We start from the raw sequence: 27,550 nt of genomic DNA, 5'->3' as shown, positions 1-27,550 counted from the left end.
ACTCAGCTTTCTCTGTAGCTTCTGCATCTGTGAGGACCCACTTATTCCTCCATTTGCTACCCTGTGCACTCCCCATACTTACCTTCATGTCACATTACCTACCGGAAGTCAGAGAACCTAATCGGAAGTCAGAGCTCTCTGCGACTTTCAAAGTCACAGAGCTCAATGGCTATTTGCATAGATAACAACTGGAGTTGCTTAAAGAGAATCTGTACTCTAATATTCTTACACTAAAAAGCATACCATTCTATTCCTTATTTTCTCCTGTGCCCCTCTGTGCTGTTTCTGCCACTCTCTGCTGCAATCCTGGCTTGTAATTAACAGTTTTAGGCAATGTTTACAAACAAACTAACCAGCTTCTAATAGGCTCAGCTAAGCATAGTGTGTGAGTATGCAGGGGGCCTGCAGAGGGTGTGTATCGCTTCTACCAATCACAAGCAGCCCTGCACATTCCACACAATCAAAGCCTTAGCCCGACAAACAGGACAGAGGAAAGATACATTGATTTATTACAGAGACAGTGTAATTAGGAAGAGCTGCAGTAAGCCCCAGCACATTAGAACAGGCATAGGAACTCATAGGATAGAAGAACTAAGGCTGAAAAAATGGTTACAGAGTCTCTTTAACTCTTCCTGTACTGGAAACAAATATTAGACTTATGTCTCTGCTCCTAATGCTTTATTTCTTAGCTGTACTACACAACCAATTCATATCATAATTTTGTTTCCGCTTCAGTGTCTCTTTAAATACACTGTTGAAAAATCTGACTGCCTTTTTCTGGACAATGAATTCTAGAGCAATAAAGCCCATACCTGCAATAAAGATATGGTACCACTGGGGCATAGATGTATAGTAGTATACAGTCCCACAGCAGCAAAGCACTTACACCCTCTACTAGTGTGTCTCTGGCAGAAAGCAGATATGTGGTTTGCACTATTTACTTGACTTCCCACAATGGTGCCAGTGCCATTGAAGTGTTTTGACTTCCCAAATGCCTTGTTTCTATATCCATTTACTCAGTGTTGTTTAATAGCACATGCTTTCTCGGTTTCCCAACACTTCTGTCACCTTTTGTGGCAACCAATCCTCACATCTTGTAGATACTTCAAACACTTGGCCATTATCAATGGCGTTAACTATGCCAAATCACAATGATCAACTTAATGGCAGCATAGTCCCAGTATAATGCAACTACATACCCCACATACTTATCATGCACACATAGTAAATCACACAAAAGGATCCTCTTGCATAAAGAACTAGTATAATTCAACACTAATAGATTCATGATTATGTTTTACTTGTCACTGATTCTAGGGATTCAACTAGCTGTACAAAAAAAAGACAGCTCCACATAAAAGTGGCATAAAGCGCTTACCTTCACAGTATTCTCCAGTCTGCTCTTTTCATTCAGAAGCACTTCAACATGGCAGGAAAGCTCTGAGATCTCCCGATCCTTCTGCACTGACTGATTCTGCACAAAGAATGATTACATGTAAGTGACATTACCAATAGCTGCCGGTTAATAAGCCAGCTAACTGATCAGCAGCTGCTGGCTTTGATGGAATCAATTTCTTCCACTTCCCAAAATTTGCATATCAACGGGATTTTTTTTACAACATAAGAATATAAATTTAGAATTGATAACCAGTATTTCTTGTGACAAAACTAGCCTGTTTTATTCAGTGGTTCCACTACTGCTATCTGTATTATTACATGCTCTTCTACTATTAGCTCTGCGTGTCAATGTGATATACGACTAGTGAAGAGGTAAAAGCCTATATGAAGTCAGTCTGCTACATTTACTATGCAGTATCTCCAATTACACCTCCAACCTCTTCACCCGTATCTCACCGCCACCCCAGAGCTCTGTAGTCTTATCATTGTGTTCATTCCACTAGAGGTGTTCCTATAACTGCTCACACATGTGGATAATATACCGTAGTAGCATAATACATGATGGGGATTTGTAGGTCACTCCCTAGTCTGGTAAAATACCACACACTGACCAGCCTGAGGGCCTGAACAGAAAACTCAAATCCTTCAATAAGAACGACCCAATGAATAACAACTTTAATGCAACTGTTTATGCAATCTGAGAGGACATGACCTGTTTTTCAAGAGTTTTCAGGTTAATACATTATAATACAACATTGACATAAAGGTAAATTAAATACAACCTTGAAGTTGAGTGTTAAAACATATGCCAGCAGCCATATATCACGCGTAGTAAGATTTAGAACCTAGGGCTGCCTGTTCTGCAGAGAACTGTCCTATCAATGCTGTGCATGCAGAAGAAGCCCTAATATCCAACTACAGTATATCTAAGGATGAGGCATCAGTGAAGAATGAGAACATTTTCTTGTCAGCTGGATGGAAGATTTAAACCTCTTGAGGTTTGCTCTCGCACCACCAAGCCTGAAATAAAATATATGCTGCTTTTAACCAGAAAGCATGTTTGTGTGTCATGAGCAGAAAGATTTAAACCGTTCACACAGCAACCATGATTTACTACATTGCAAGCTCTCATAGTGACTGTGTGGCACTGCAAACATTCGCAACATTTAATAACTTTATTAATGCACAGCATTGATATTGCCATGTCCTCGTGTATTTAACTAACTAAACTGTTGCCTTTACAATCTACCCTGAACACTGCACCCATATTTATCTATCCTTCTCACCATTCCTTGTCTGCTGTTCCTCACTGCAAGTCTCCAAACTGGCTTCCACGTTACTTCAGAAATACATTGAAGCCGCTGTGCTTTGTCTTTGCGACAGTCCATTGCTCCTGTCCCACTTACATTTCTGATCTTATACATAAATATACCTCCAACCAACCCCTCTCCTCCAGGGACCGGCTTGGAAGGAAGAAGTATTAGTCACATGACACACAACTCAGTAAACAACTCCTGATCCTGTCCGCTTGTTTGGTGCGGAATAGCGGTCATCAGTAGTATGTAAGTGTTTTGAATTCGCTATGCTGAATTCTAACACCAAAACTACTAAAAACTTCCTTATTCAGCCTCTACCCACACACGGCTCAAGACTTCTTTAGGACTGCCCAACTCTTTGGAATTCCCCCAATAGGTTTGCTACTTTCTTTCAAACATTAAAAAAAGCAAACAACCCTCATTTACTGGCTAATGTTTCAAAGGGTAAGCTTTCAATATAGTAATATCTTCTTAAGACAGTCATCCTGTGTAAAAGCTTGTACACACGTGCAACTTTATTGAACGATCAATCCAACATGACCGACCGTACGACCACTCGATGGCACAACTTTCACCAACTGAACGACCAACTCATTTGCATACTGCGCACGCAAGCGGGACGACGGACTGCATGATATGGCAACAATCAAAACAAGTACAAGTCGTTCAAACGACTTGTACACACGCGACCAACCGCATATCAGCCCAACAGTTGTGAGGTAAACCGCATGTTATCACTCGCACATCTAGTCATTTGTCACAGCTCCACATGCCCAACCATCCAAACAGACCAAGTCTGGATGATAGTTGGGTGGAAAAGTTCATAGCAAATAAAGATTTTTTTTTTTAAGGAAATGGTGCAGAGCAAATCTACTTTTCTAACTTCATAAAGTAGCACACTGGGAACAGACCACAACACATACCTGTACTGTCCCCATGGGTGCTGTTCCCCTTAAATTATGTTCTTGTAACTTTTGAAAACTTCAGTTAGAGCCCCGAAACTGAATGCTACCCCAACACTTCAAGACACATAGATCTGCTATGGACAGCCTTACCTAACAAAGGCAAGGACTTGATTTTGAATAAATGTTTTTTTTTTTTTTTGTCAAATATAACATCTAATCTAATCAGACAGTGCATGGTGGCCTGTAGACCCCCAGGTGAATACTCTGCCCTCCCTGTGTTACCAGAATAAAAGGCTATTGTCCGCATTGTAATATGATCAGGAACATTGACTGAATACAGCATTACACTGGACAAAGCTATTATGTGCCTTTTGCGTAATTCTAAAGACTACATACTTTATCCATTTATGAGTACAGCAAACCAAACAGAACGCTGTCTCTATATCACAATTGTGAAAGAGATCCCACAGATAACAAGCAATCTCATGAACTCAGCCTGAGCTTCCAGCATGACAAGACAAAAATGCTAACACAAATAATGGCAATCATTCTTTGATCCTCATCCTTCAAGTGACAAAATGTGTACTAAGTGGTTTAATTCTGCATGAACAATTATTATCCACTCCTATGTTACAGCAGAGAAGTAAAGTGCTACCTACATTTGAACCTTCAGATTATACCATCATACCACTGATAACATGCAGGTCACCTTTTGTGCCATCCATGTGGCTGCTTGCTATCAAGTTATCTGCAAATGCTCTCCCATCAAGTCAACAAGGTCTGTTACAAATACAAATATTTTGATACAGATAGAAATGTGCAGCTTTTGTCAAAGGAACATGAACTTTGCAACACTGCATAATTTTATACTACACAGAGTTACAGAGCTAATGGCGGCAATGAGATGCAATTCTGAGATGATGCAGGATTATGCAAATTCTGTGTGTAAATTTATGAAGCATGAAAATGGACCAATTCTGCCAAGGTAGAATTCAATTGGTCCAATTTCAAGATGCATAAATGTGCATAATCCTGCATCTTAAAGGGAACCTTAACTGAACAGGGGGGGGGGATAAAGAGTTTCACTTACCTGGGGCTATTACCAGCCCCCTGCAGCAGTCCTGTGCCCTCGGAGCCGCTCTAGAATCCTCCGGTCCCCCGCTGTCACGCATGGCCGGCCACCATGCGTATTATTGGACGCATTCCCTACTGCAATTAGCGCTGATGCGGACCGCAACACATACAAAAATATGCTTTGCCGCATTCCGCACGCGTAGATATGTGGTAACGCGTATCTTTGTACACGTTGCGGTCCGCAACAGCGCTAATTGCAGTAGGGAATGCGTCCAATAAAGCATGGCGACCGGCCGACTTGCGAGTCGTCAAAAACAAAACTAAGTGACAGCGAGGATTCTAGAGCAGCTCCGAGGGCACAGGACTGCTGCAGGGGGCTGGTAATAGCCCCAGGTAATTGAAACTCTTTAACCCCCGTTCAGTTAAGGTTCCCTTTAATGACCATACCTATGTGGTGCAAGGTGCTACACCAGATAAATGATAAATGAGAGAGAGAGAGAGAGAGAGAGAGAGAGAGAGAGAGAGAGAGACACAGACTGTTCCTCTGAACAGAGCAGTGGTTTTAGAAGAAAAACAACAGGAAAAAAAGGTTTTCCATATAATATACAGTTAGTAAGCCTAGGCCTAAATGAACAGTTGTACAGTTACATTTCTTTGCGTCTAATGCTATACCTTAAATTGCTCTTCAATGACCATTAGCTGCAGCTTGATGCTTTCATTAACTTTCAGTTGCTCCTTCCACTTCAGCTCCATCTTGGCTGCATCATCAGCAAAAGCTCCACACTTCTCCTTTTCCTCCTACAAGAACAAGAAAACACACATTGTGTCAGGACTGGATCGCCGTTGCTGAGGTGAACCGGGAAGCATCTTTAGGATCCAGAGGCTTCCCCCTCCCAAAGTAAGTACCCCCCTTAGGTTACTTTAAAGAAAATCCCTGAGGGTACTTACCTCGGGATGGGGGAAGCCTCTGGATCCTAACGAGGCTTCACCCGTTGTCCTCTATTGCTTTGCCGGGACTGGGACCCTGAGGCTTCCCCCCCTCCTGAGGTAACTATCCCCCAGAGGGTTTATTTATGTTGCAGAGTCTCTTTAAAGAGGAACTTTACTGACTATAACGCAATTAATAAAATTGCTTATTTCGTACAGTAGTGAAGATCCACTGAATTTTCTCTCGTATTTTTATTTTCAATTTAAAAAGTTTTATTTTTAGTCTTGGGTGTACATGGCAGCCATATCAGTGTGACAAAATCTGGTTCATTCAGCTCCCACAAAAGAAAAATAACGACCTTTCAAAACTTACCAGCACTATCCCATGGTCATATACACTATAGTACTATAGCCATATTGTAGTCATATGCCCTTTAGCACTATAGTCATATGTCTAGGGACAATTTAAGGGGGAAGCCAATTAAGTTATCTCTATGTTTAAGGGATTAAATGGAAAACAAGAGTACCTGGAGAAGACCGCAGCAGAAAGAAAGGGAGAGAGCACGCAGTTGTGCTCATAAGTTTACATACCTTGGCAGAATTTATATTTTCTCAACCATTTTTCATACAATAGGAACAGAAAAAAATATTTTCCTCATTGTTCGTGGTTCGCTGAAGCCATGTATTGTCAAACAATTGTGTTTACTCTTTTTAAATCATACCCAAATGACACTGATGACTGCCCCGATAAGATGCACACAACTTGACACAAAGCGGTTTTAATGCTTAATAAAAGTAACTACATTCACCTGTGATCTGTTTGCTTGTAATTAGTGGTTGTGAATTACAGGTTAATGAGTTTCTGGACTCCTGACAGACCCTTGCATCTTTCATCCAGAATACTTGTACTGCCTGAAAGGAGCTCATTATCTACTGTCCCCTTTATAGTTTTGGTGTCATAGCCGTGTCAGTCTAAGTTCATTTTGGGTGAGAAGAATTAAAATACCATTATGTGTTTGGGATGTGGAAGGAAAGTTGGACATCTTCCATGCAGATAGTATCCTGGCTGGGGACTCAACGTAGGACTTAAAGGGATACTTAAGTAAAAAAAAAAAAGATTTTTACTCACCTGGGGCATCCCTCAGCCCCCTGAAGCTGTATGGTGCCCTCGCAGACTCGCTCCGATCCTCCTGTCCCCGCCGGCGGCTACTTCCGGGTTCGGTGACAGCCGCCGACAGGCTGGGAAAGCGAGTGATTCTCCGCGTTCCCAGCCGCTATATCACCCTCTATGCTGCTATAGTGTATAACATATACGCTATAGCAGCATAGAGGGTGATATAGCGGCTGGGAACGCAGTGAATCACTTGCGTTCCCAGCCTGTCGGCGGCTGTCACCGAACCCAGGAAGTAGCCGCCGGCGGGGACAGGAGGATCGGATGAGTCTGCGAGGGCACCATACAGCTTCAGGGGGCTGAGGAATGATCCAGGTGAGTAAAAAACATTTTTTTTTTTTACTTAAGTATCCCTTTAACCCTGGAGCCCCAAGGAATTGTTTATACATAAAGTTTCTCCATTCAGCAGCACGACAATACAGACACATGATCAAATGTAGGTAAGCCACAATATACATATGAAATATCACTTACTGCCAACATTTGCTTGTATTTCCGATATTTCTCGGTTTTCTCTGCAATTTCCTTGCTCATGTCTGCCACTTGTTCTTTTATCACAAATTCAGTTATGGAATCAGAGGAAACTGGGCTCACTGCAGTGAAATAAAGACACATCGTTCATGTGGGCGGCCTATGAAGACATATCTCTCTTGGTGCTACATGCCCTTTCAGAGTTCAAAACCAGCAGTGTGTATCAGCATTATTGTGTTACTTGACTATATTCGGCTGTATGGGATATAACCGTTTTGTTCCTTTTAAGAAAACCTGTATCCAAAGGAACATGAAGGACGCCACCTTTATACCGCTGTAATAGACGATGACAGTTTGGCTTCAGCAGTATCTGGAACAAAAACCTGCCAGCCAATGGAGTCGGAACGCTTGATGTGCATACTCACTTTAGATTAGCCACTTAATGTATTGGACGTAGAGGGCAGCACAAAAGCTAGGCTAGACGCAATTTTAAAAGGGAAATCTCCATGCATGTAATGTCATTAAAAATTATCTTTCCATTTAAATTTGCAGCTAACCAAGATTTTCCAAAACTGACTGGTCAAACTGCCCATCTTTGCAGTCATGGCAGCAGTACTTTTGTGCACTTTGCATGGGATTTTCCATAAACTCCCACCTAGCTGCAGGACTAATCAGCTGTGCAGGAGAGGAGCTACTGTTACTTATTTTCAACTAGTTGATTGGCATTTTTTTGATGTATTTTTTAATCGGATGCATGTGTATGTGCTGCCATCACTTAAAAAAACCTTCACCAATTTCAACAAAACTTGAGAGGATATGTTCTAGGGGTCTCAGCCCCCCCACCCCTTTCACACATGGGCATCAGTTGGACACATTGAAGTCAGAGTCCCCTGGCACAGATGATCACTTAGTGACAGTATAATGGCTGCAAACTTGGAACAGTTGATCACTGGGTGACTGGGATTAATATTCAGGAAAGTGAGTGGAGCTTACAACAGCCAACCAAAATTAACCGATTTATTTTCAAGGCAAATCGTTAAATTGCTGCCATTTTCACACTGTTAATGGCAAAGGCCTCAAACGTGCTACAGTCTGTCATTGGGTTGAGATTAAGGAGCAGTACTCAAGCATGGATCTATGTTGAAAATTAATTTCGGAGCTTAACAGTAGCTCTCCATTAGTATCAACTTACAGGGGGCCCCAAAACTTAAGCACTAGACTTAAACCGTGAAAAGAGCCTCCAATTGATCCAAAAAAATTACAAAAAAACTTTAGTGTAGACCAGTACACAGTAAACAACTCACATTTAAAATCAGTTAAAACTTGAGTGACCCCGGAGTACCCCACCCACCCTACATTCATCACCAGTCATACACCACACCAAGCACAAACTAATTAGCTGTTGCTGCAGCGTTGAAGACTTCTGGCTACATATCACTATACTATACTAGTAATAGCATAATAGATGCTAGCATGCAATAGGGATAAGTCCACCTCCGTCAGGAAGTTGGAGGGCAATATTGCCAAGAAAAAAAAATGGCATACAAAAAATTATTATTCCAGACCTGGGTGCGCCCAGATGGCAAAAGCTTTCTCACAGTGTCCGGATAATGAAAGTTCCACTACTGCTAATACATGAGTTTTGTACAGCAGGAGACATTGGCAGCGCTTCCAAACAGAGGGGCGCAGTCATTTGTTTGACTACTGCTAATACATACGATTAAATTGCATAGCTTGTGTAGGCATATCTTAGAAGCCAGCAAGCCACTTGATCAATCACATAAGTTTACTGTATGAGTTAGTGAGCCTATGGGCAAAATTTTATTGATTGATTTCAATGGGAAAATGTTAACTGCTTCCTTTCTCACATTATTGATGCCAACGGCTCCAAAGCTCACAAACTTGGTCATTGAGTGACTGTGTGTCTCAAGGTAAGAAAAAGTGGCCGGAGCCAACAACTACCAAATACGTGCCCAAGCAACACGGGTCTTCAACTAGTATGTACTATAAATGTAAACGGGAAGTAGAGATTTTTCACAATAGCAGAATTTCCCTTTATAAGAAAAGAAAAAGCCCCCATAGGTCTCATTGCAGGTTTTAAAGTGTGCCTGAAAAACGTGCCCTAAATGGTCACTCACCTCAGTAGAGGGAAGCCTCTAAATAATCCATCTTTTTAAAGCCACAGGTTTACTTTAATAAATGCATTTCTGGTTTGCTGGATCACTTATGTTCTTCAGCTCAGGAGGGACTCAGTAAATCCACATCTATTGGGAATATTCATAAATAAGCGGTGATCTTTGAACAGGCCACCACTTTCCTGTTCTCCACTTTGAGAAACCTGATCGGCACTTTTATGATGCCATATTCATAAAGGGTGATAAAGGTTTGTTCCCTGGCTATAAAAAAGGGTAACACAATAACCCTAAAGCGGTGATCACAAGCTCCAGTCACTTAAATAGAGTAACTGTCTGCTTCTCGCACTTGGTAGAAAAAGTAGCAGTATGCAAACCACTAACTTTTATATTGTGACCACATATTGCTACTTTCGGGAGTTAAAAAATAAAAATTCTCAGAGTTTATCAGGTATATGTCCAGATAACTAAATTCACAGGAAGTTTATGGGAGAGTGAGGTCACTTGTAATGCATGGAGCGCGAGACATCATAATATGTACATACAACCACACCGAAAACCTCAATACAAGACATAGTAGAAAACAATGATAATAAGGCTGCCGACTCCTCACCCCCAATCCCCCATGGCTCAATTAAAGGTAACCTTAACCGGCGGGGGAAAAAAATGCACTTACCTGGGGGCTTTCCCAAGCCTCCTGCAGCCGTCCTGTGCCCGCGCCGGTCCTTCGGTGCCCTCCGGTCTCCCTCCGCCGCTAAGTTTCGTTCTCGGGCAAAGCGTCCTCTTCTTCCGCATTCCCCGTCGTAAAGAGCCGTAAAGCGCGTCCGCATGACGCCAAACGCGTCATGCGGACGCGCTTTACGGCTCTTTACGACGGGAAAGAAGAAGAGGACGCTTTGCCCGAGGACGCTGGCAGTCGTCCGGAAACGAAACTTAGCGGCGAGAGCGAAGAGCACCCAATGACTGAGAGTTGGAAACCCTTTAAAATGTGTGATGGATTGAGTACATTTTTTAAATGTTACAATCAATCAGAAATTGCTTGCAATTCATGAATAGCATGATTGAAAAAAATAGTGGCACCCATAAAGGTCAACCTGGAGATTTTTGTGTGTGAACAGTTAAAAATGCCTGCTCAGGGTGTAACCGTAGGCTTAGTTCACATTCACAAAACAGACTTTTTTTTAGTTTGTTTTGATGGATCAGAGCCAGCATCAAACAGAAAATAGAATTAGTTCATATCTGTCCTTTACCACTGGATCCTCACTGGTAATTGGGATACGATCAGAATGCAAAGTCCCGACTTTCACAATAATCGCCTGGAGTGGATCCATTCTCCATAGACTAGTCTATAGAACGCATCCGCTCCAGACAAGCATGAATGCCACCAGTGTAGCTCTGTGCCTCTGATGCACGGTACCTGGCTGTCTTGCTTTTACACATTGTAGTGTGAGCAGAGCCCCCCCAGTACTGGTTATAAGCATGCTCAGATAGACGCTGCATTTATGGTTTGCATATTTAGCATCCGGGAGTCGTCTCAGACAGGATTTCTAATTGAAAGTGGCAGCCTTCACTGAGACTCTGGCATATTAACCTATTGCAATACTCATCCTGCTTTTCAACATACTACAAGTAAGGAGGAAGGATTGCAGAGGAAGGCTGATTATGCTCCCATGGCTTATCTATTATGTAAAAGTGATTTAGAAAGAGCCTTGCCTGGTGAAGTAACGTTTGCAGCTTCAGCACCTCCAGCCTCAGAAGTTAGAGGTAAATCTACAGTCTTCTGCTTCTCCTCTGCAGTCTTCTGTGGCAAGAAAAAAAATGTCACAAACCATTATTTTCTATAGTCTAAATAAAGGTATGCATGTATCTAAAAGGCATACATACTCCGGTTCAATTTCTCATTAATGCAATTATCTGATCAGCCAATCACATGGCAGTTGCTTCAATGCATTTAGGGGAGTGGTCCTGGTCAAGACAATCTCCTGACTCCAAACTGAATGTCAGAATGGGAAAGAAAGGAGATTTAAGCAATTTTGAGCGTGGCATGGTTGTTGGTGCCAGACGGGCCAGTCTGAGTATTTCACAATCTGCTCAGTTACTGGGATTTTCACGCACAACCATTTCTAGGTTTTACAAAGAATGGTGTGAAAAGAGAAAAACATCAAGCATGCAGCTGTCCTGTGGGCGAAAATGCCTTGTTGATGCTAGAGTCAGAGGAGAATGGGCCGACTGATTCAAGCTGATAGAAGAGCAACGTTGACTAAAATAACCACTCGTTACAACTGAGGTATGCAGCAAAGCATTTGTGAAGCCACAACACGCACAACCTTGAGGCGGATGGGCTACAACCACTAATCTCCACTAAAATAGGAAAAAGAGGCTATAATTTGCACGAGCTCACCAAAATTGGACAGTTGAAGATTGGAAAAATGTTGCTTGGTCTGATGAGTCTTGATAGAGTCAGAATTTGGCGTAAACAGAATGAGAACATGGATTCATTATGCCTTGTTACCACTGTGCAAGCTATTGGTGGTGGTGGTGTAATGGTGTGGGGGATGTTTTCTTGGCACACTTTAGGCCCCTTTGTGCCAATTGGGCATCGTTTAAATGCCACGGGATACCTGAGCATTGTTTCTGATCATGTCCATTCCTTCATGACCACCATGTACCCATCCTTTGATGGCTACTTCCAGCAGGATAATGTACCATGTTACAAAGCTCGAATCATTTCAAATTGGCTTCTTGAACATGACAATGAGTTCACTGTACAAAAATGGCCCCAACAGTCCCCAGATCTCAAGCCAATAGAACATCTTTGGGATGTGATGGAACGGGAGCTTCGTGCCCTGGATGTGCATCCCACAAATCTCCATCAACTGCAAAATACTATCCTATCAATATGGGCCAACATTTCTAAAGAATGCTTTCAGCACCTTGTTGAATCAATGCCATGTAGAATTAAGGCAGTTCTGAAGGCGAAAGGGGGTCAAACACCGTATTAGTATGGTGTTCCTAATTATCCTTTAGGTGAGTATGTAGTATATCACTCCACACCTCTTGTTACCTCCCTGTTCCCTTTAGAGCTCGCAAGTGCTTATGTGTCTTAGAATATGCCATACATTTCGACCTTCACATTCCATTTGTCACTGTAATTACTAAGTCTGCCAATTCTGTATTACGATCCAATGTCAATATTTTGTACATACCATTGACATGTACCCAATGTTAGTTTCTTACTCTGTACAGTGCCACAGAATATGTTGGCGCTTTATCAATCAATAGTAATAAATAATAGTCTAAATAGTGGAAGGCATGTCTCTACTGTTACGAATTGTCAGTCATACTGACACAGGAAAAGGTGTGACCAATTTAAAGGACAACTGAAGTGAAAAGAATATGGAGGCTGCCATATTTATTTCCTGTGAAACAATACCAGTTGCCTAGCAACCCTGCTGATCAATTTGGCTACAGTAGTGTCTGAATAACACCCGAAACAAGCATGCAGCTAATCTTTTCAGATCTGACAATGTCAGAAACATCCTATCTGCTGCATACTTGTTCAGGGTCTATGGCTAAAAGTATTAGAGGCAAAGGATCAGCAGGACAGCCAGGCAACTGGTATTGCTTAAAAGGAAATCAATATGGCTGCCTAAATATCTCTCTCGTTACAGTTGTCATTTAATTAAAAAAAAAGTGAAATTCACCAATGTTGAAGTGATCATTTTACACCAGTAGCAGAACTTGCTTTGAACTGTGTATAAGCTCATTAATCAGCTGAGAAGGTAGCTCCTGATGAGAAGCCCCTTCCTGCAGCCTACCCCTAGAAAAACTTCTGCTCTTTGTACAACATAAAGCTGCACAGCAAGGTCACCTACAGTGCCTGGTGACAAAGGTTGTGCGACAAATGTAAATATAGAGAATGCTTACAAGCTGCTCTGTGAGCTTCACTATTTGTTTCTGGAGTTTCTGGCAATCCTTAAACTTCTCTTTATAGTGATCAGCAGCCATTTGTAATCTCAGCTTTAGGTCTTCCACCTCTTTTCGAAGCTCATGCTCCACTCTGCCATTCTCTGTGTCCTAAAATCAACATACATATATAGTGTGTATTACGCAATGTTAAAATATGCCCACAGGATTATACACCTACTGTGTAAGAATAATACTAAGTACTGAAATTACAGTCACACAACAAAGATTCACAGCGCTGTGAAAGGGTGTGTGCTATAAAGTCACGGCACACACCGCTATCACTTAAAGAGACACTGAAGCAAAAAAAAAATTATGATATAATGAATTGGTTCTGTAGTACAGCTAAGAAATAAAGCATTAGGAGCAGAGACAGAAGTCTAATATTTGTTTCCAGTACAGGAAGAGTTAAGAAACTCCAGTTATCTATGCAAATAGCCATTGAGCTCTGCGACTTCTGCGACTTTGAAAGTCATGGAGAGCTCTGACTTCTAATTAGGTTATCTCAACTGTATTGTTTTTTTCTTCTGCAGAAAACAGTTCAGTACAGGTCAAAAGTTCACTGCCTGTTATGCAAAAACTTTTAGAATGCCGATTAATGTGTAAACTGTAAGTATTAGAGAATGATGCAATGTTATAAAAAAAAAAAAAAAAAAAAAATCTGTATAACTGAAAATAAAAATATGAGAATATTTTTTTTGCTACCAATGTTCTAGTAATTACCCCTACTACACAACCAATTCATGATATCATAATTATTTTTCGCTTCAGTGTCTCTTTAAATGTCAATTTAAATCACTTAAGTACCTAGTATGTGATTTTTCTCATTTCTGACAATTTTTCTGAGGACCAATAATTTTTTGAGCGACGAGCGAACGTTTCCACAATCTCGTAACGTGGGTACAGGCATGCGATTGCATAAACAAGGTTTGGTGACAAGCGGGGATAATGACCGCCATGGAAGATCCGTGACGACTCCTGCACAAAGTACCGCGATTGCTTAAACTCTTGTTCTCGCCAGTTGTGTGAAGTCACGTGTATCCGCCGGCAGTTAGGTGGAATGGAGAACGCTCGTCGCCAGGGATGTCGCTGTGACCCATCTTCCTGCGTTGTTAGGTGAGTATTTAGCTATAGACTGTCTTTAAAATCTATGGTTAGCTTGTAAGTTATATTATGGCCTCCTAACTTCCCAGTTGAGATAAATCTGAAAAGTTGAATGAACAAACAGTTCAGTTGAGGGCAGTAACTGAACACATGGGCAGGCAGTTAACCACTTCAATTAAACTCAATCAATACAGTTTCCTAGTGATTTTTGAAGCAATTATGAGATGGCTTTCCTTGTTGCAATACTTTGTGATGTTCTCCCTCATTATTAGAGAGAATAAATGCCTGGTTGAGCGCCTAATAACCACTGGAAAGTGCCTTGCGAACACCTGGCCGATCACTAGATGTGGACTTCCAGGCAATTTGTAAAACCACCTGGAAAAAACTTTCTGCACACCATGTTCATCTACACACGGAAAGCAGCACATTTTTCCACAGTAGTATAATGTAATCAATTTTAGAAAGCAGCAGCAGGCTTGTCCGTGTTATTCATGTATGTGCACAAAGCAAGAAAAAAAAATCCCAAAACATAATCTTAATGTAGTGGAAACTAACCCCTTGGTGAATGTGCCCTACAATGTGAGGTATGAGGGATAAACTCAATGATACGGATGCTCAGGGAAATGCATAGTGCTGTGTTGAATTAAAGAAAGCTGGAAAATAACTCCATGCAGTGTCCTGCTGTAGACAAAGCTAAAACTGTAGTGCTGCTTCTAACTCATTCTGAAGGCTTCATTCACAATTCACACTATCCAACCCAGATGGCTGTGCGTTTACGAAGCAACACACGGTATCTGCACTGCCCTCCATTCTTGTCCATTGCAGTGCGGATACCATTTACTGATAATTAATGTGTTAGCGTTGGATTCTGCAGCACACATGAAGTGAGAGGAATATGGAGGCTGACATATTTATATCCTTTTAAACAATACAAATTCCTGGATGTCCTGCTGATCATCTGCCTCTAATACTTTTAGCCATAGACCCTGAACAAGCTGGCAGATCAGACACTCTGACTTAAAGGGAATGTCCAAGCAAAATAAAAAAAATGAGTTTCACTTACCTGGGGCTTCTACCAGCCCCATGCAGCCATCCTGTGCCCTCGTAGTCACTCACTGCTGCTCCAGTCCCCTGCTGGCAGCTTGCCGACCTCGGAGGCCGGAGGGCCGCAATGCGTACATTTTTACGCATTCCCGCTAGTGCAGAAACATTAACACATACATTTTTGCGCATTGAACAACTAACGCGTAAAAATGTATGTGTTAATGTTCCTGCACTAGTGGGAATGCGTAAAAATGTACGCATTGCGGCCCTCCGACCTCCGAGGTCGGCATGCTGCCATCGGTGGACTGGAGCAGCAGTGAGTGACTACGAGGGCACAGGATGGCTGCATGGGGCTGGTAGAAGCCCCAGGTAAGTGAAACTCATTTTTTTATTTTGCTTGAACCTTCCCTTTAAGTCTGAGCAGATTATCCGCATGCATGTTTCAGGTGTGTGATTCAGACACTACTGCAGCCAAAGAGATCAGCAGGATGCCAGGCAACTGGTACTGTTTAAAGGTAAACAAATATGACATCCTCTTCATCCCTATCACTTCAGGTGTCACAACAAAAATGCACGGCCCTGGCTTACCCCACACAGCAATGAGAATAATGTAAAACGAGACCCTAGTCAAATAGTGCTGCATAAAACCAGTACAACTTTCCTCTACACATATGTGTAGTAATAAATGTAACATACAGTGTGTGGTGCACATAAACGCATTTTATACCTGTTCCTTCTTCATGCGGGTAGCAGCAGGTGTTGATTGTTGGGAGTCCCTTAAACTAAGCTGAGCCAGAGCATCCGCTAGCTGCTTTCTTACGCTCTCTGTCTCAAGGCGAGATGTGTGCAGGTCAGCCATGGTCTTATCACGTATATTCACTGCATCGCTGAGCTCCCTAGACATCAAGGAAACCTCCTGTCTGCTGGCCTGATGATCATCTACAACCTTACGGAGCTGCTGCCTTAACAAACCAATGTCCTCCTGTGGTGTAAAAAGTAACAATTAATCAAGTAAGTATGCAAGAAGCACTCAAAGTAACTGCTCTACCGAATTTAAACACAGCAATGGCCTTGAGTCAGAGCACAGTGCGGTAAATGTAAAATGCTTGGTAAAATCACTGCATTTGATATTTTAGACTTTTGTGTGCCAATTCATAAAAATGTTCACAGGTGCGGTAGAAGTTCGGTAATTTATCGGTTTCAATAGACAAAAACTCAGTGCGGTGAGGGCATTACAATAGTAAGAGGCATCCTGACATCTCTGTAGATGTACAGGTTTTGCTATACTGCCTCTCTAACATTTTATTTATTTGCCACAGCTTAGAATACCTTCCAGGAGACATTACACATGCCATGCTTAGGTGATTTCCCCACTAGTCCCTCTGCATCTTCAAACAGAAACCTAAGAGGTTAAACCGCAGAAGAGCTGAAGGTAAAATCTCTTTTCTTCCTTGATCTCTCTGCTCGTTGCCTGTGGGGTAGAAAAGCTGGACCTATCAAAAGCCATCATCCTGACTTGCAAGAGACAGTGGCTGTTTCAATTGGCTCTGCTCCCGTCAATCAAAAGGTTATCCCTCTCTGCTTGTGTGAGTCACGGGCTGGCTCTCATTTTGCCACACCAGAGGTGGCGGTAAAATTTCAGGCTTTTACCGCATGATCTAGTCTGTATGAATTGACATTTACGACATTTGTTGAGATGTATACCGCACAAGTCGGTAATTTACCTCACTGCTTGTTCATTTCAGCTTTTCATGTGGTAACAGCCTTTATAAATTGACATTTTCCTAAGTGCTTGGTAAAGTCAGCTGTTTTCTGCATTACCATATGCGGTAATGCTTTATGAACCTAGGCCAATGTCTGTTCCATCACATATCTCACACATCCCTAAAACAAGGTAGTCAAACCTCAGTGTAGGGTGCTGGGTGAATACAAATCGTTCCTCTGTAGCCTCATGCTCTAAATTTGCATTTGGAAGCACTGGTGAGCACAGATAGAGGAAGAAAATACTACAGAGCAAGCAACGGAAACCAACAAGCTCTCCCAGATTGTATGGCCATAATCAGTGCAAGGTCTGGATTTCCATGGTGCTATGGGTATAGGTGGGCCAAGTGTGAAAACCACAAGGTATATATAAATAGCCTCTTAGGGATGGTAAACAGGTTTGGTGAACAACTATTATTACCAGTTATTTTGGGATAGAAACCTGTTAATGTGGTTATCTGTGACCTCAAAGTTGCTCAATAAGTTTATGAAAGTATAGAACCTTTAATTTGACAAAAAAAAAACAATATATTGATGATCATAGCAGCTGTCACTGTCCACATAAAGCAACAACCCCAATATTTGTTAATTGCCACAGTAGGTTTACTTTAAGGAAATAAAGAAAAGTGTCTGATAAGTCACAACTACCATGCTAATGAATTTTATTGAGATTCTTAACCTCCCTGGCGGTATGATTATTTTCGGATTTTAGAGTCTAAAAGTGGTACAATTTTTTCACAAGACCTTAAAAGCAGGGGAAAAAAAAAAAATCACACCACAGTGAGATCCGTGGCAGCCCCAGGACTTACCTCACTGGTATCTAGCGTTCTCCAGGTGGCGCTGTAACCCTATAGTGAGATTGCCGTCTGTGGCCATGACAACAAACGGTGATCTCACCAGAGGGATCGAGAGCCTCCAAGAACCGGAAGAAGAATGGCTGCCAGTGTCTGGATCTCGGTGGAGGCAAGATGCTGCGCTGTCTCCCCATACCTCCCGGCGGCTAACCCGAGTCAGGCTTACCACTCCTGGCTTCTTTTTTCCACCCCAATTCTGATTCAGGGTTATTGCCAATGAGGTTAACATGCAATCATTTTGGACAGTACCCATTATTTTATAGTGGTCATAAAGCAAGCCAATATGTACTGGGTACTCATATGAAGTAAGAGGAGAACATCAGGAAATTGTGAATTCATGTGATTACATGGAGCTCGCACAACTTTCCATGTGGTGAAGATAAAGCATCTTGTTGCCATGTACCTTCTCAGAGCAGGTCTGGAGCAGATCCTTGCACATATTTTCCTTTTCAGACAGACAGAGCTTCACTGTGCCAAGCTCCTCTTTGTAGTGCGCAATCATGTTTTCTCTATTTGCATCTACATTTTTCAGCGTTTGTACCTCTGTCAGCAGTTTGGTGTTTTCTATTTCAGTGTTTTTCAGGTGGACCTGTGAAAACATCCACAAAGGCATCAGCTAAAATGAATTCAACCAAACAAACCTAAAGGGTAATACAACGGCCTGAAATGCATATGACATCTAGAGATGGTCAGTGAGAAGCTAATTAGAGCTTGGATGCAGCTCGAAAGTGTGTCAATAAAATAAACCTCCAGACAATTTCGACCGGTCCACTTACAAGCCACACACAATTTGTATTATATTTGTCTACAAGCCAGAAATATAAGCATCTCATAGACAGTCTCTAACAACAGTCAGCCAGCTGCATCTCCACAGGTCTATGCACTTGCCCTAGAATGTGGTTCATTACCTGGGAGACATACCACTATAATGCATTACAGGAAATTGCTGATGCTGCAGTCTATGGAGAGAGGGGAGTCACAGCAATGCCACAACCAGAATGAGCAGCTATAACATCAGATTACATGCAGCCTGTTCATCAAGAGTTTGCTCCCCCTTCCACACTCGGCAGCAAAGCAAGTCTAAAGCCTTGTACACACGGACCAACCTGCTGCCTGATTATCGTCTGACTTCAGCCTGTTGGACGATACTCAGGAATGTGTAAACACACAAACAACTAGAAAAGTGACTAATAACAGGCGGTTTGCCCGATCCAACCATCAGATCTACTCCCACGACTGTTGGGCTGATATCGTGCAGTTGGTTGCATGTGTACAAGCTGTTTGAACGAATTGTATTTGTTTTGAACGTGGCCATATTGTGCAGTCCGTCATACCGCTTGCGTGCGAAGTATGTAAGCGAGTTGGTTGATTAGACTCATGGAAGTAAAGATTGTGCGGTTTGTCAGGTCGTGCAGTTGGTCAAGCGCTTGTTGGATGTGTGTACGCGCCTCAACAGTGGAGATCTATTGTATCATTAGGACTTGTTTCTTAACAATGGAAACAGTGCTAAGGGGTACAGATTGAACGCTCCATCATGATGCATGAGCAAATGAGCTGCACAAGGCAGAAGTCATTGTTACACATTGTGAAGACCTGCACTAATCCATTGATTGGCAAAAAACATTGACAATCCCAATCACCGTCTGTTAGAAACATAGTGGACATCTTTGTATAGATCCTTTCCAGGGACAGCTTATGTAAAGAATAAAGGTAATACTAATAATCTCCCATGAAGAGATGAACCAGTTCAAAATCTGTCATATCTGTCAGCATTTTACTACCTACTGTAAGGGACAACAACACAGGATAAAAACGTAATTTCTAGTGCATTTTACTTAAGGAGAAATGTAGATTTTAACTGAATTTATATTCAATTGTACAAGTTTATGAGATAATGCTCCTTTAAATGTATACTTATTTCAACAGACTATTTTATAATATCAATGTAGAGGGCGGGGGAATGGCTAAGATGGGGGCACATCACATGGGGGTTGTGGGCATGGCTGATCATCAGAAGAGGCTCCAAAAACTGTGCTGATGCGCGAAAACAAAGGGGTGGAGTAAAGACAACTAACTCCTGGTTATGGAAACATTGCACCCACCAGCAGGGCCGGATTTGTACTTTCCAGTGCCCTAGGCCTGCTGTCACCAAGCGCAACCTCCCCCCCCCCCCCCCCCCCAAAAAAAATAAATGTGTCCAACACTCTGACTAGCGATCATTGGTTTGAATGGGCTCATTTCAGTTGTGCTGCTCTGCCCCCCATTCAACAAATAATTCCTGTAATTCGCGCTCCTGCCCGAATGTGCACAGCGGCCGATAGTGTTCTGGGCATGCATGCTTGAGAAATTACGCTGATGTATGACCGGTACTTCTCAAGAATGTGTAACACTGTACCGGCCATGGGCAGGAGCGAGAAATTACAGGGAGCGTTAGTGGCCAGAGCATGCGCTGCTTCTTTGCCCCTTGTAAGACTGGCTGCCGTCGGAGCCACAAACAGGTGGCAGGGCAGTGCAATGGAGAGAAGCCCATCCACAACAGAGAACAGGTAAGTAGCAAACATCCTGTCAAGACCCACTTTGGATGTTCTGTTGTAATTATAGTGGACCTGAACTCAGAACTTCCTCTCTGCTCTAAAAGATACACAACATAACCTTTAAATAAAAACATTTCTTTGTTACAGCTGATACAAATCCTGCAATAAATCTGCAGTGTGTCTACTTCCTGCTTTTATGGAAGCAGACATATTTTTAACATCCTGTGCTTTCAAATGAGCTTAGATGTTGTGTCAGTCAGGTGACACAGTGTAGAGATCAAATTACAACTTGTGACACAGAGGAGGGGGAATTAGACAGGCTCTCGAAATACATACATGGTACATATCTCTGTTTTCCTTCTGTCCTGTGCAAGAGTTCAGCTCCACTTTAAAGCATCTGAATGACATTTATTTACAGTATTTGCTGAAAAATGTATGCATCTCTTTTGAATGTTGAATGTACATATGGTGGTGTGCTCTAACATATTGACAGTATACGGGAACAAAGTCTGAAGAAGGCTTATTAGCAGAAAGATTACTCTTTTTCTTTTAAGCCAATAAATGGTATCATCCTGATTCAAAACTCTCTGCTTTCACTGATGGCTAAGAGGGTACAATGTTCTACTGCTACAGGAAAGTAGAAGAATACCAAACCAAACACACTAGCATAGAGGTAGTAACAGTTCAGGTGCAGTGCTGCTCGGATACACCTTTTCAAAATCCGGATTGAATTCGGATCCGGATACCTAGATATCTGCCCGGATTCGGATATCCGGGTAGAAAACCGGAAGTCGGTTTCAAATTGCCTATAAAACTTTTTTTTTGTTTTTTTTAGGGTAAATGAGGCATGTAGCAACATGGTTTTTTTTTTAATGATGTGGGGACTTAAAATCCCCCCTCAAAAAAAAAAAAATCTCTCTCTCTCTCTCAGATGGGAAATCCAAGTTTGCTCGGATAGTGCTAGTCGAATTAAAAAAAATATCCGAATTGCTATTCAAAGTTCGGATAGTGGAAAAAGTTTGGATTATCTGGGTAGCTTGGATACCCGAATATTGGATGAGCACCACTGCTCAGATGTTCTTTAAAATGACAGTTTAGCAATGAAAGGGAAGAAAACAGCATTTTTATTCCTGCAGTTCTCATAGATGGTAGGAGCTGGAGGACAGAAAATGAGTCAGGAAAGAGTTAACTAAGAAAGAGACGAGACCACTGCTAGCTAAGAAAAACAGTTAACCATTTCCGCCGCCCGGACGTGAAGCTCACGTCCGGGCGGCAGCTCTGCAGCGCTCCCGCGCTTGGGCGCGCTCCCGCCCGCGATCGCGGGCGCGCCCCCGCATCCCCGCATCCCCGCTGTGCCGCCCGGTAGCCCTGGGATCAGTGAAAGGGAACATGGTTCCCGATCACCGATCCCTTTCCCCCGCAGAAAAACCGAAGCGCTCACCTGTGAGGCTTCAGTTCTTCTGCCCGGAGAGAGTTTCGCATCGCCCTTGTACTTCCGCTTAGCAGGAAGTACAAGGACGGAAAACAAAAATTAAGGTGGCCATCTTGTGGCCAAATAGTAAAACTACAGCTACACATTTTAAACATTACAATTTACACAGATAACAACATTAAAAATTAACTGTTTATGCCCCACACCAAAATATTCCCCAAATAAAAATTTTAATGGAAAAAAAAAAAAATTACAATAAAAAAAAAAAAAAAGACATAGTTACCAAAGGGTCTGAACTTTTTAAACATGCATTTGAAGGGGGTATACTACAAACATTTTTTTAATTATAAGCTTGTAAATAGCGATGAATGCAAAACGGAAACAATGCACCTTTATTTCCAAATAAAATATTGTCGCCATACATTGTGATAGGGACAAAATTTAAATGGTATAATAACTGAGACATACGAGCAAATAAAATACATAGGCTTTAATTATGGTAGCGTGGATTATTTTAAAGCTATAAAGGCCGAAAACTGAGAAATAATGAATTTTTTCCATTTTTTTCTTATTAATCCTGTTAAAATGCATTTACGGTAAAGTGGCTCTTAGCAAAATTTACCACCCACAGAAAGCCTAATTAGTGGCGGAAAAAAAAAGATATAGATCAATAAATTGTGATAAGTAGTGATAAAGTTATTAGCGAATGAATGGGAGGTGAAAATTGCTCCGATGCATAAGGTGAAAAATCCCCGCGGGCTGAAATGGTTAAAATTAGGATTAGATAAATTAATTACCAACTGTTGTGGTCAGTGTCAAAGCTGTAAAAAAGGAAGAAACTAGCAGAGCTCACTGATGTTTGTGAATGTCTGCATTAAAAATCTGCTTTGTATCGTAAATCTCTGGTATTTCTCACATCGATCTGTATGTCCATCATACAGAGGAATGGATTATCAGCGACAGTTATGATTGATCCTGATTGTTTTAACACATCAGGAAGTGAGAGAGAGATGCAGGGATTGGGGAACTCTGGAATTCAGCTATTAGTGCAGAGCAGGGCGATGGCTGGCTGCTCTGCGGGACCAGAAGAAATTATTTACTTTGACAAATGACCTCTTCTCTTTCTCTATCCAAGTCATGCCGCCCTTCTTATCTTATTGCCCTAGGCCGTGGCCTTCCAAGCCTTCCCAGAAATCCGGCCCTGCCCACCAGCACCAATGCCATAATCCAAGATTTATTTCTGATAAAACTACATCTTAAGGTGGCCACTAACGGACAAATTTCTAGCAAAAAAATCATTTGAACTATCAGAAATTCTGATCGGATTGGTTGTAAATAATCTCCGTTGATGGGCACAATCGATTACATACGATTATAAAAAATAGTTGTCCAACTGGATTTTCGTCAAACCAAAAATTTGGATTTTCTTGTTGGTTGTGATCGATAAGAAGCAAAGATTGGTTCATTGATGGTGTAATGAACGATTTTCTTCCTATCAGAATTATCTGATCGCTTAAACGATTGTTTGCTAGAAATTGGACAGTTAGTGGCCACCTTTAGAATAATTATTAGTTCTACAGATATACACAGCTGAATTTATTAAATACAAATTGTTAGTTTAAGTTGGCTATATGTAGTAAATGACAAACGTGTAGATGCAGGTGGTGCGTGTCAAAGTCCGTCACATTTGCATGACGGGTGCAGTTGCTGTACATAGCACCTGATTACTTGGCTGACATTCTTAAGATAGTATTCCCAGAACTCCTGCTCACAATCCTAGAAACTCGCATGTTACATCATAGCCTTAATATACATGTCAGATGAGCTTCTAGTTGGTGCGTAAAGGCGTCCAGCAAATGTCAGCCATAGTCAACTGTCTTTACATAGAGAATGACAGGAGTCACATATCTGTTCTTTACCTTGTACAGCTCCTTCTCATCCTTCTCATTCTTCACTTGAAACTCCAATTGCTCTTTTTCCAATTTTAGTTTCTTCAGTTTATCTTTCAAGCTAAACATCAACAGAGACATTTAATGTTAATTCAAATCAAGCATAGGGATAATTTTATTCTTTTTACATTTAAAAATGTAATACGCTACATGCAAAACCCACAAATTATGAGGATGAATTAAGCCTTGTACACATTGGGGTAAAAAAAAAGAAAAAAAAAATCACCCGAAAAGTTATCAAACGATGGGTTAAACAAACGATCCCCGACGATCATCATGCCCTTCAGACGACTGTCATGATGGATCACTTCAGCAGGTAATTGTCCATTGTCAGCAGCGTGTACAGAGCGATGCACGATTATTAAACGATGTGACCGCAAAGTCTACAACACCTCCCCTTCATTTAACTTTTCGATTGCTGACTGTATCGTCCGTCAGTCTTTTACATGCTGTTCAAATCACATTTCGTGAATATCTTGAAAGATGAATTGTGGAATGATCATTCATTGGTCACTTCACACAATCTTTTAGTGTGTACATAGCTTTATCAAGGAAGAAGCAAAATAAAACAAAAACAACAAACTGGAACAAAAGGATGGAGCAACTAAAGTATTTGATTTATTTAAAGAGAGAGTCTGAAGCCTCCAAAAATACCTGTTTTTACTTGACTGTCCTCTTCAGCATTAATGCCATAGCTGAAATGCTGCATTCCTATGGCTAAATACTGAATTAATAACCCAGAACAAATTTTGGGGCTCCTTCCTGGAAGAGGCAGAGCTTTGCGCAGTAGCTCTGCCTCTACTCGCGTGAATCTGTGCGGATCTCTGCCTCCTCCCGCCCCTCTCAATCTTCTTTCACTAAAAGGGGCGGGGAGAGGCGGAGATCCGCAGATATTGATGCGAATGGATTCAGAGGCAACGGCGCAAAGCTCTGCCTCCCCTGGGCAGCAAAATCCACAGCCTGGAAAGTCGTGGAATTTTTACCCCAGGAATTCGGGGGTATTAATTGTGCTTTCAGCACTCTCAAATTCTCTTTAAAGGATACCCAAAGTGACATGTGACATTTTGAGATAGACATGTGCATGTACAGTGCCTAGCACACAAATAACTATGTTGTGTTGCTTTCTTTCTTTCTCTGCCTGAAAGAGTTAAATATCAGGTATGTAAGTGGCTGACTCAGTCCTGACTCAGACAGGAAGTGACTACAGTGTGACCCTCACTGATAAGATTTTACCCGTTTTATCTCTTTCTTGCTCTCAGAAGCCATTTTCTGCTAGGAAAGTGTTTTATTGTTGGAATTTCTTATCGGTGAGGGTCACACTGTAGTCACTTCCTGTCTAAATTAGAGATAAATTTGTCTCTTGGTCGGATCTGCCCATAATCGTTCTAATGTATGGCCACCTATAGTCTCACACCTCGGGTTCCTTTTAAAGGTGTAAAATAAACATTAAGGCAGGGATCACACTTGTATGATCTCCAGGCATTTTACTGCAACGCGACTTTGCATTAGAACTGACAGCCCATGTAAAACAATGGACTTGTTAATTTTCTACCTACATTTTCACATGTAGGAAAAAACACCTGACAGCCATTGCTTCTTTTCAGACCTCATGTCTGTTTTCTCTAGGCTTTTAAATTAGCTGCTGTAAAAAAACATGAATTTATTTCTGCATACAAAAGTGCATGATGTCCAAAACAAAGGTGCAAAAATACACGAGGCTGTACCTGTCTATTTCCGTTTCTTTCTCTATCGCTTTCTGGGTCAAAGTCATAAGGTCCTCCTCAAGCTGCAGAATTTTAGAAGACATTTCTTTGCATGCTTTCTTTACTTCTTCGCTCTCTGCCTTCAGGATTTCAGATGCCTGGCGAATTCCCTGTTATGGAAAGAGATCCAAACTTGTTATTTCATTTAATAAAATGTTCCTAAAGATAATCTAAGAATGTGACACTTTATGAAAGACTGTTTTCTAAGAACCCTTTATTTGTTAAGAGTACTCCATTATTGTGTATGAACTATTTCAAACATTCTTTTTATTACCTAAAATATAACATACTCATTCATGATTGTTTCCATATGATTTATTATATTTTTATCTTCAAAGAGGAACTGTAGTGAAAATAACAAAATGAATAAAACTTCTTGTATTTTTACAATATTCTTTTATAAATGATTTAGTCACTGTTTGTCCATTGAAAAAATGGAGATAAAGAGGCCTCTGAGACAAGCACCACTCACTGTATTAAAGCAAAATACTAAAACGTTATTTTATACAATCGCAACAACATGTAAATCTGACATTTATGATAATCCAATAGATTAAGATAAATTAAAATCGACATCAAAACATCCTTGCCATATACAGATATAACCCATGCACAATCTAATAATGAAGATTAGTTAGTAGACCACCAAAATAATCCGTATATCCGTATAATGTATAGATTTATAAACATATACACATCTCCACTGCGTGCTCTTAAACAGAGCCCACACATGGATGAACCCGGGTTCAGTATGTAAAGGTGCAAACAATTGTATGTATATAATATTAGTAAGTGCACCACCACCTGTATCAGAATGTCACATACATTTAGTGCAAAATCACATGACTACTATATCAAAAACTCCCATCAATAAACCATATATATGCAAACAAAATAAGTGCTAATAACTGACAACCAGTCTAGCGTCAAATAGTGATTAGGAGCAGCCCATAGTGTAAAGTGCAGATCGCATAAGAGTGTAAGGGCTCGTTCACATCTACATAACGCAGATGGCAGTGTGATCCGTACGCAGCGCATCCGATCGCACGCCGTCTGCGCTGCTGATCCCATCCATTGACAGTAATGGGATCAGCTCTGCGGTTCTGGGCAAAATGCAGGCAGCAGTACGCAAGCGCTTCCCAGCGCATCGTACTGCTGCACAGCTCAGTAATTGTGAACGGTAGAAGGGCAGTGCCCTTCTGCTGTTCCGGCGGTACGCATTGCGTCAGCGTTGCGCAGCAACGCTTAAAAGCGCCCTAGATGTGAACAAAGCGTAAGACAATACTTAGCCCAGGAGTGGTCACAGGCAGGGTGTTATGGCAAGGGGTGAATCCCACTAGTTCCGCGGGCGTCACCCCGCTTTTTCAAGGAGAGGAGGAAGACTGGTCCAATGTTAACAATATTATCAGTTGTTGAGTAGTCGTAGCAATTTTGCTTACCGTACCTCATAAACTGAGGAGTCTGAGGATTTTTGTACCAACTCCACAGCCCTGGTAAGTATTAGACTAAGGAGTCGGAGTCGAGGAGGCAAAGCAATTTTGGGTACCTGGAGTCAGAGATTTCATAAACTAAGGAGTTGGAGTCGGGTGATTTTTGTACCGACTCCACAGCCCTGGGTGAGGGTATAATAAAATGTTATCAAAGTAAAGTTAAGAATGTGTTTTTAATGCATGTTGTGTAAAATCAAGTTTTATGCATAGCGTTATAAACCATTTTTGCATTACTCCTCAGGCAGCACACTTCAACACG

General features: G+C 41.5%; 1 protein-coding gene across 3 annotated transcripts in view; it reads right to left on the bottom strand.

Moving 5' to 3' along the window:
* The window catches only part of TAX1BP1 (Tax1 binding protein 1), a 150,303-nt gene that overhangs the window by 24,714 nt on the left and 98,039 nt on the right, over positions 1-27,550 (bottom strand). For 2 of the 3 annotated variants that reach the window (XM_068236056.1, XM_068236057.1), the window contains exons 6-14: positions 25,763-25,911; positions 24,009-24,099; positions 18,527-18,712; positions 16,236-16,490; positions 13,322-13,471; positions 11,108-11,195; positions 7,266-7,384; positions 5,366-5,491; positions 1,379-1,474 (exon numbers count right to left, since the gene is read on the bottom strand). In XM_068236056.1, coding sequence (XP_068092157.1) covers positions 1,379-1,474; positions 5,366-5,491; positions 7,266-7,384; positions 11,108-11,195; positions 13,322-13,471; positions 16,236-16,490; positions 18,527-18,712; positions 24,009-24,099; positions 25,763-25,911 — 1,260 coding nt within the window. The remainder of the gene's footprint in view (positions 1-1,378; positions 1,475-5,365; positions 5,492-7,265; positions 7,385-11,107; positions 11,196-13,321; positions 13,472-16,235; positions 16,491-18,526; positions 18,713-24,008; positions 24,100-25,762; positions 25,912-27,550) is intronic. The other variant, XM_068236058.1, reaches the window with a different exon arrangement.

This window comes from Hyperolius riggenbachi, chromosome 5 (genome assembly GCF_040937935.1).
Source record: "Hyperolius riggenbachi isolate aHypRig1 chromosome 5, aHypRig1.pri, whole genome shotgun sequence".
Classification (NCBI taxonomy): Eukaryota; Metazoa; Chordata; class Amphibia; order Anura; family Hyperoliidae; genus Hyperolius; species Hyperolius riggenbachi.
This window is presented reverse-complemented; position numbering and strand designations above follow the sequence as displayed.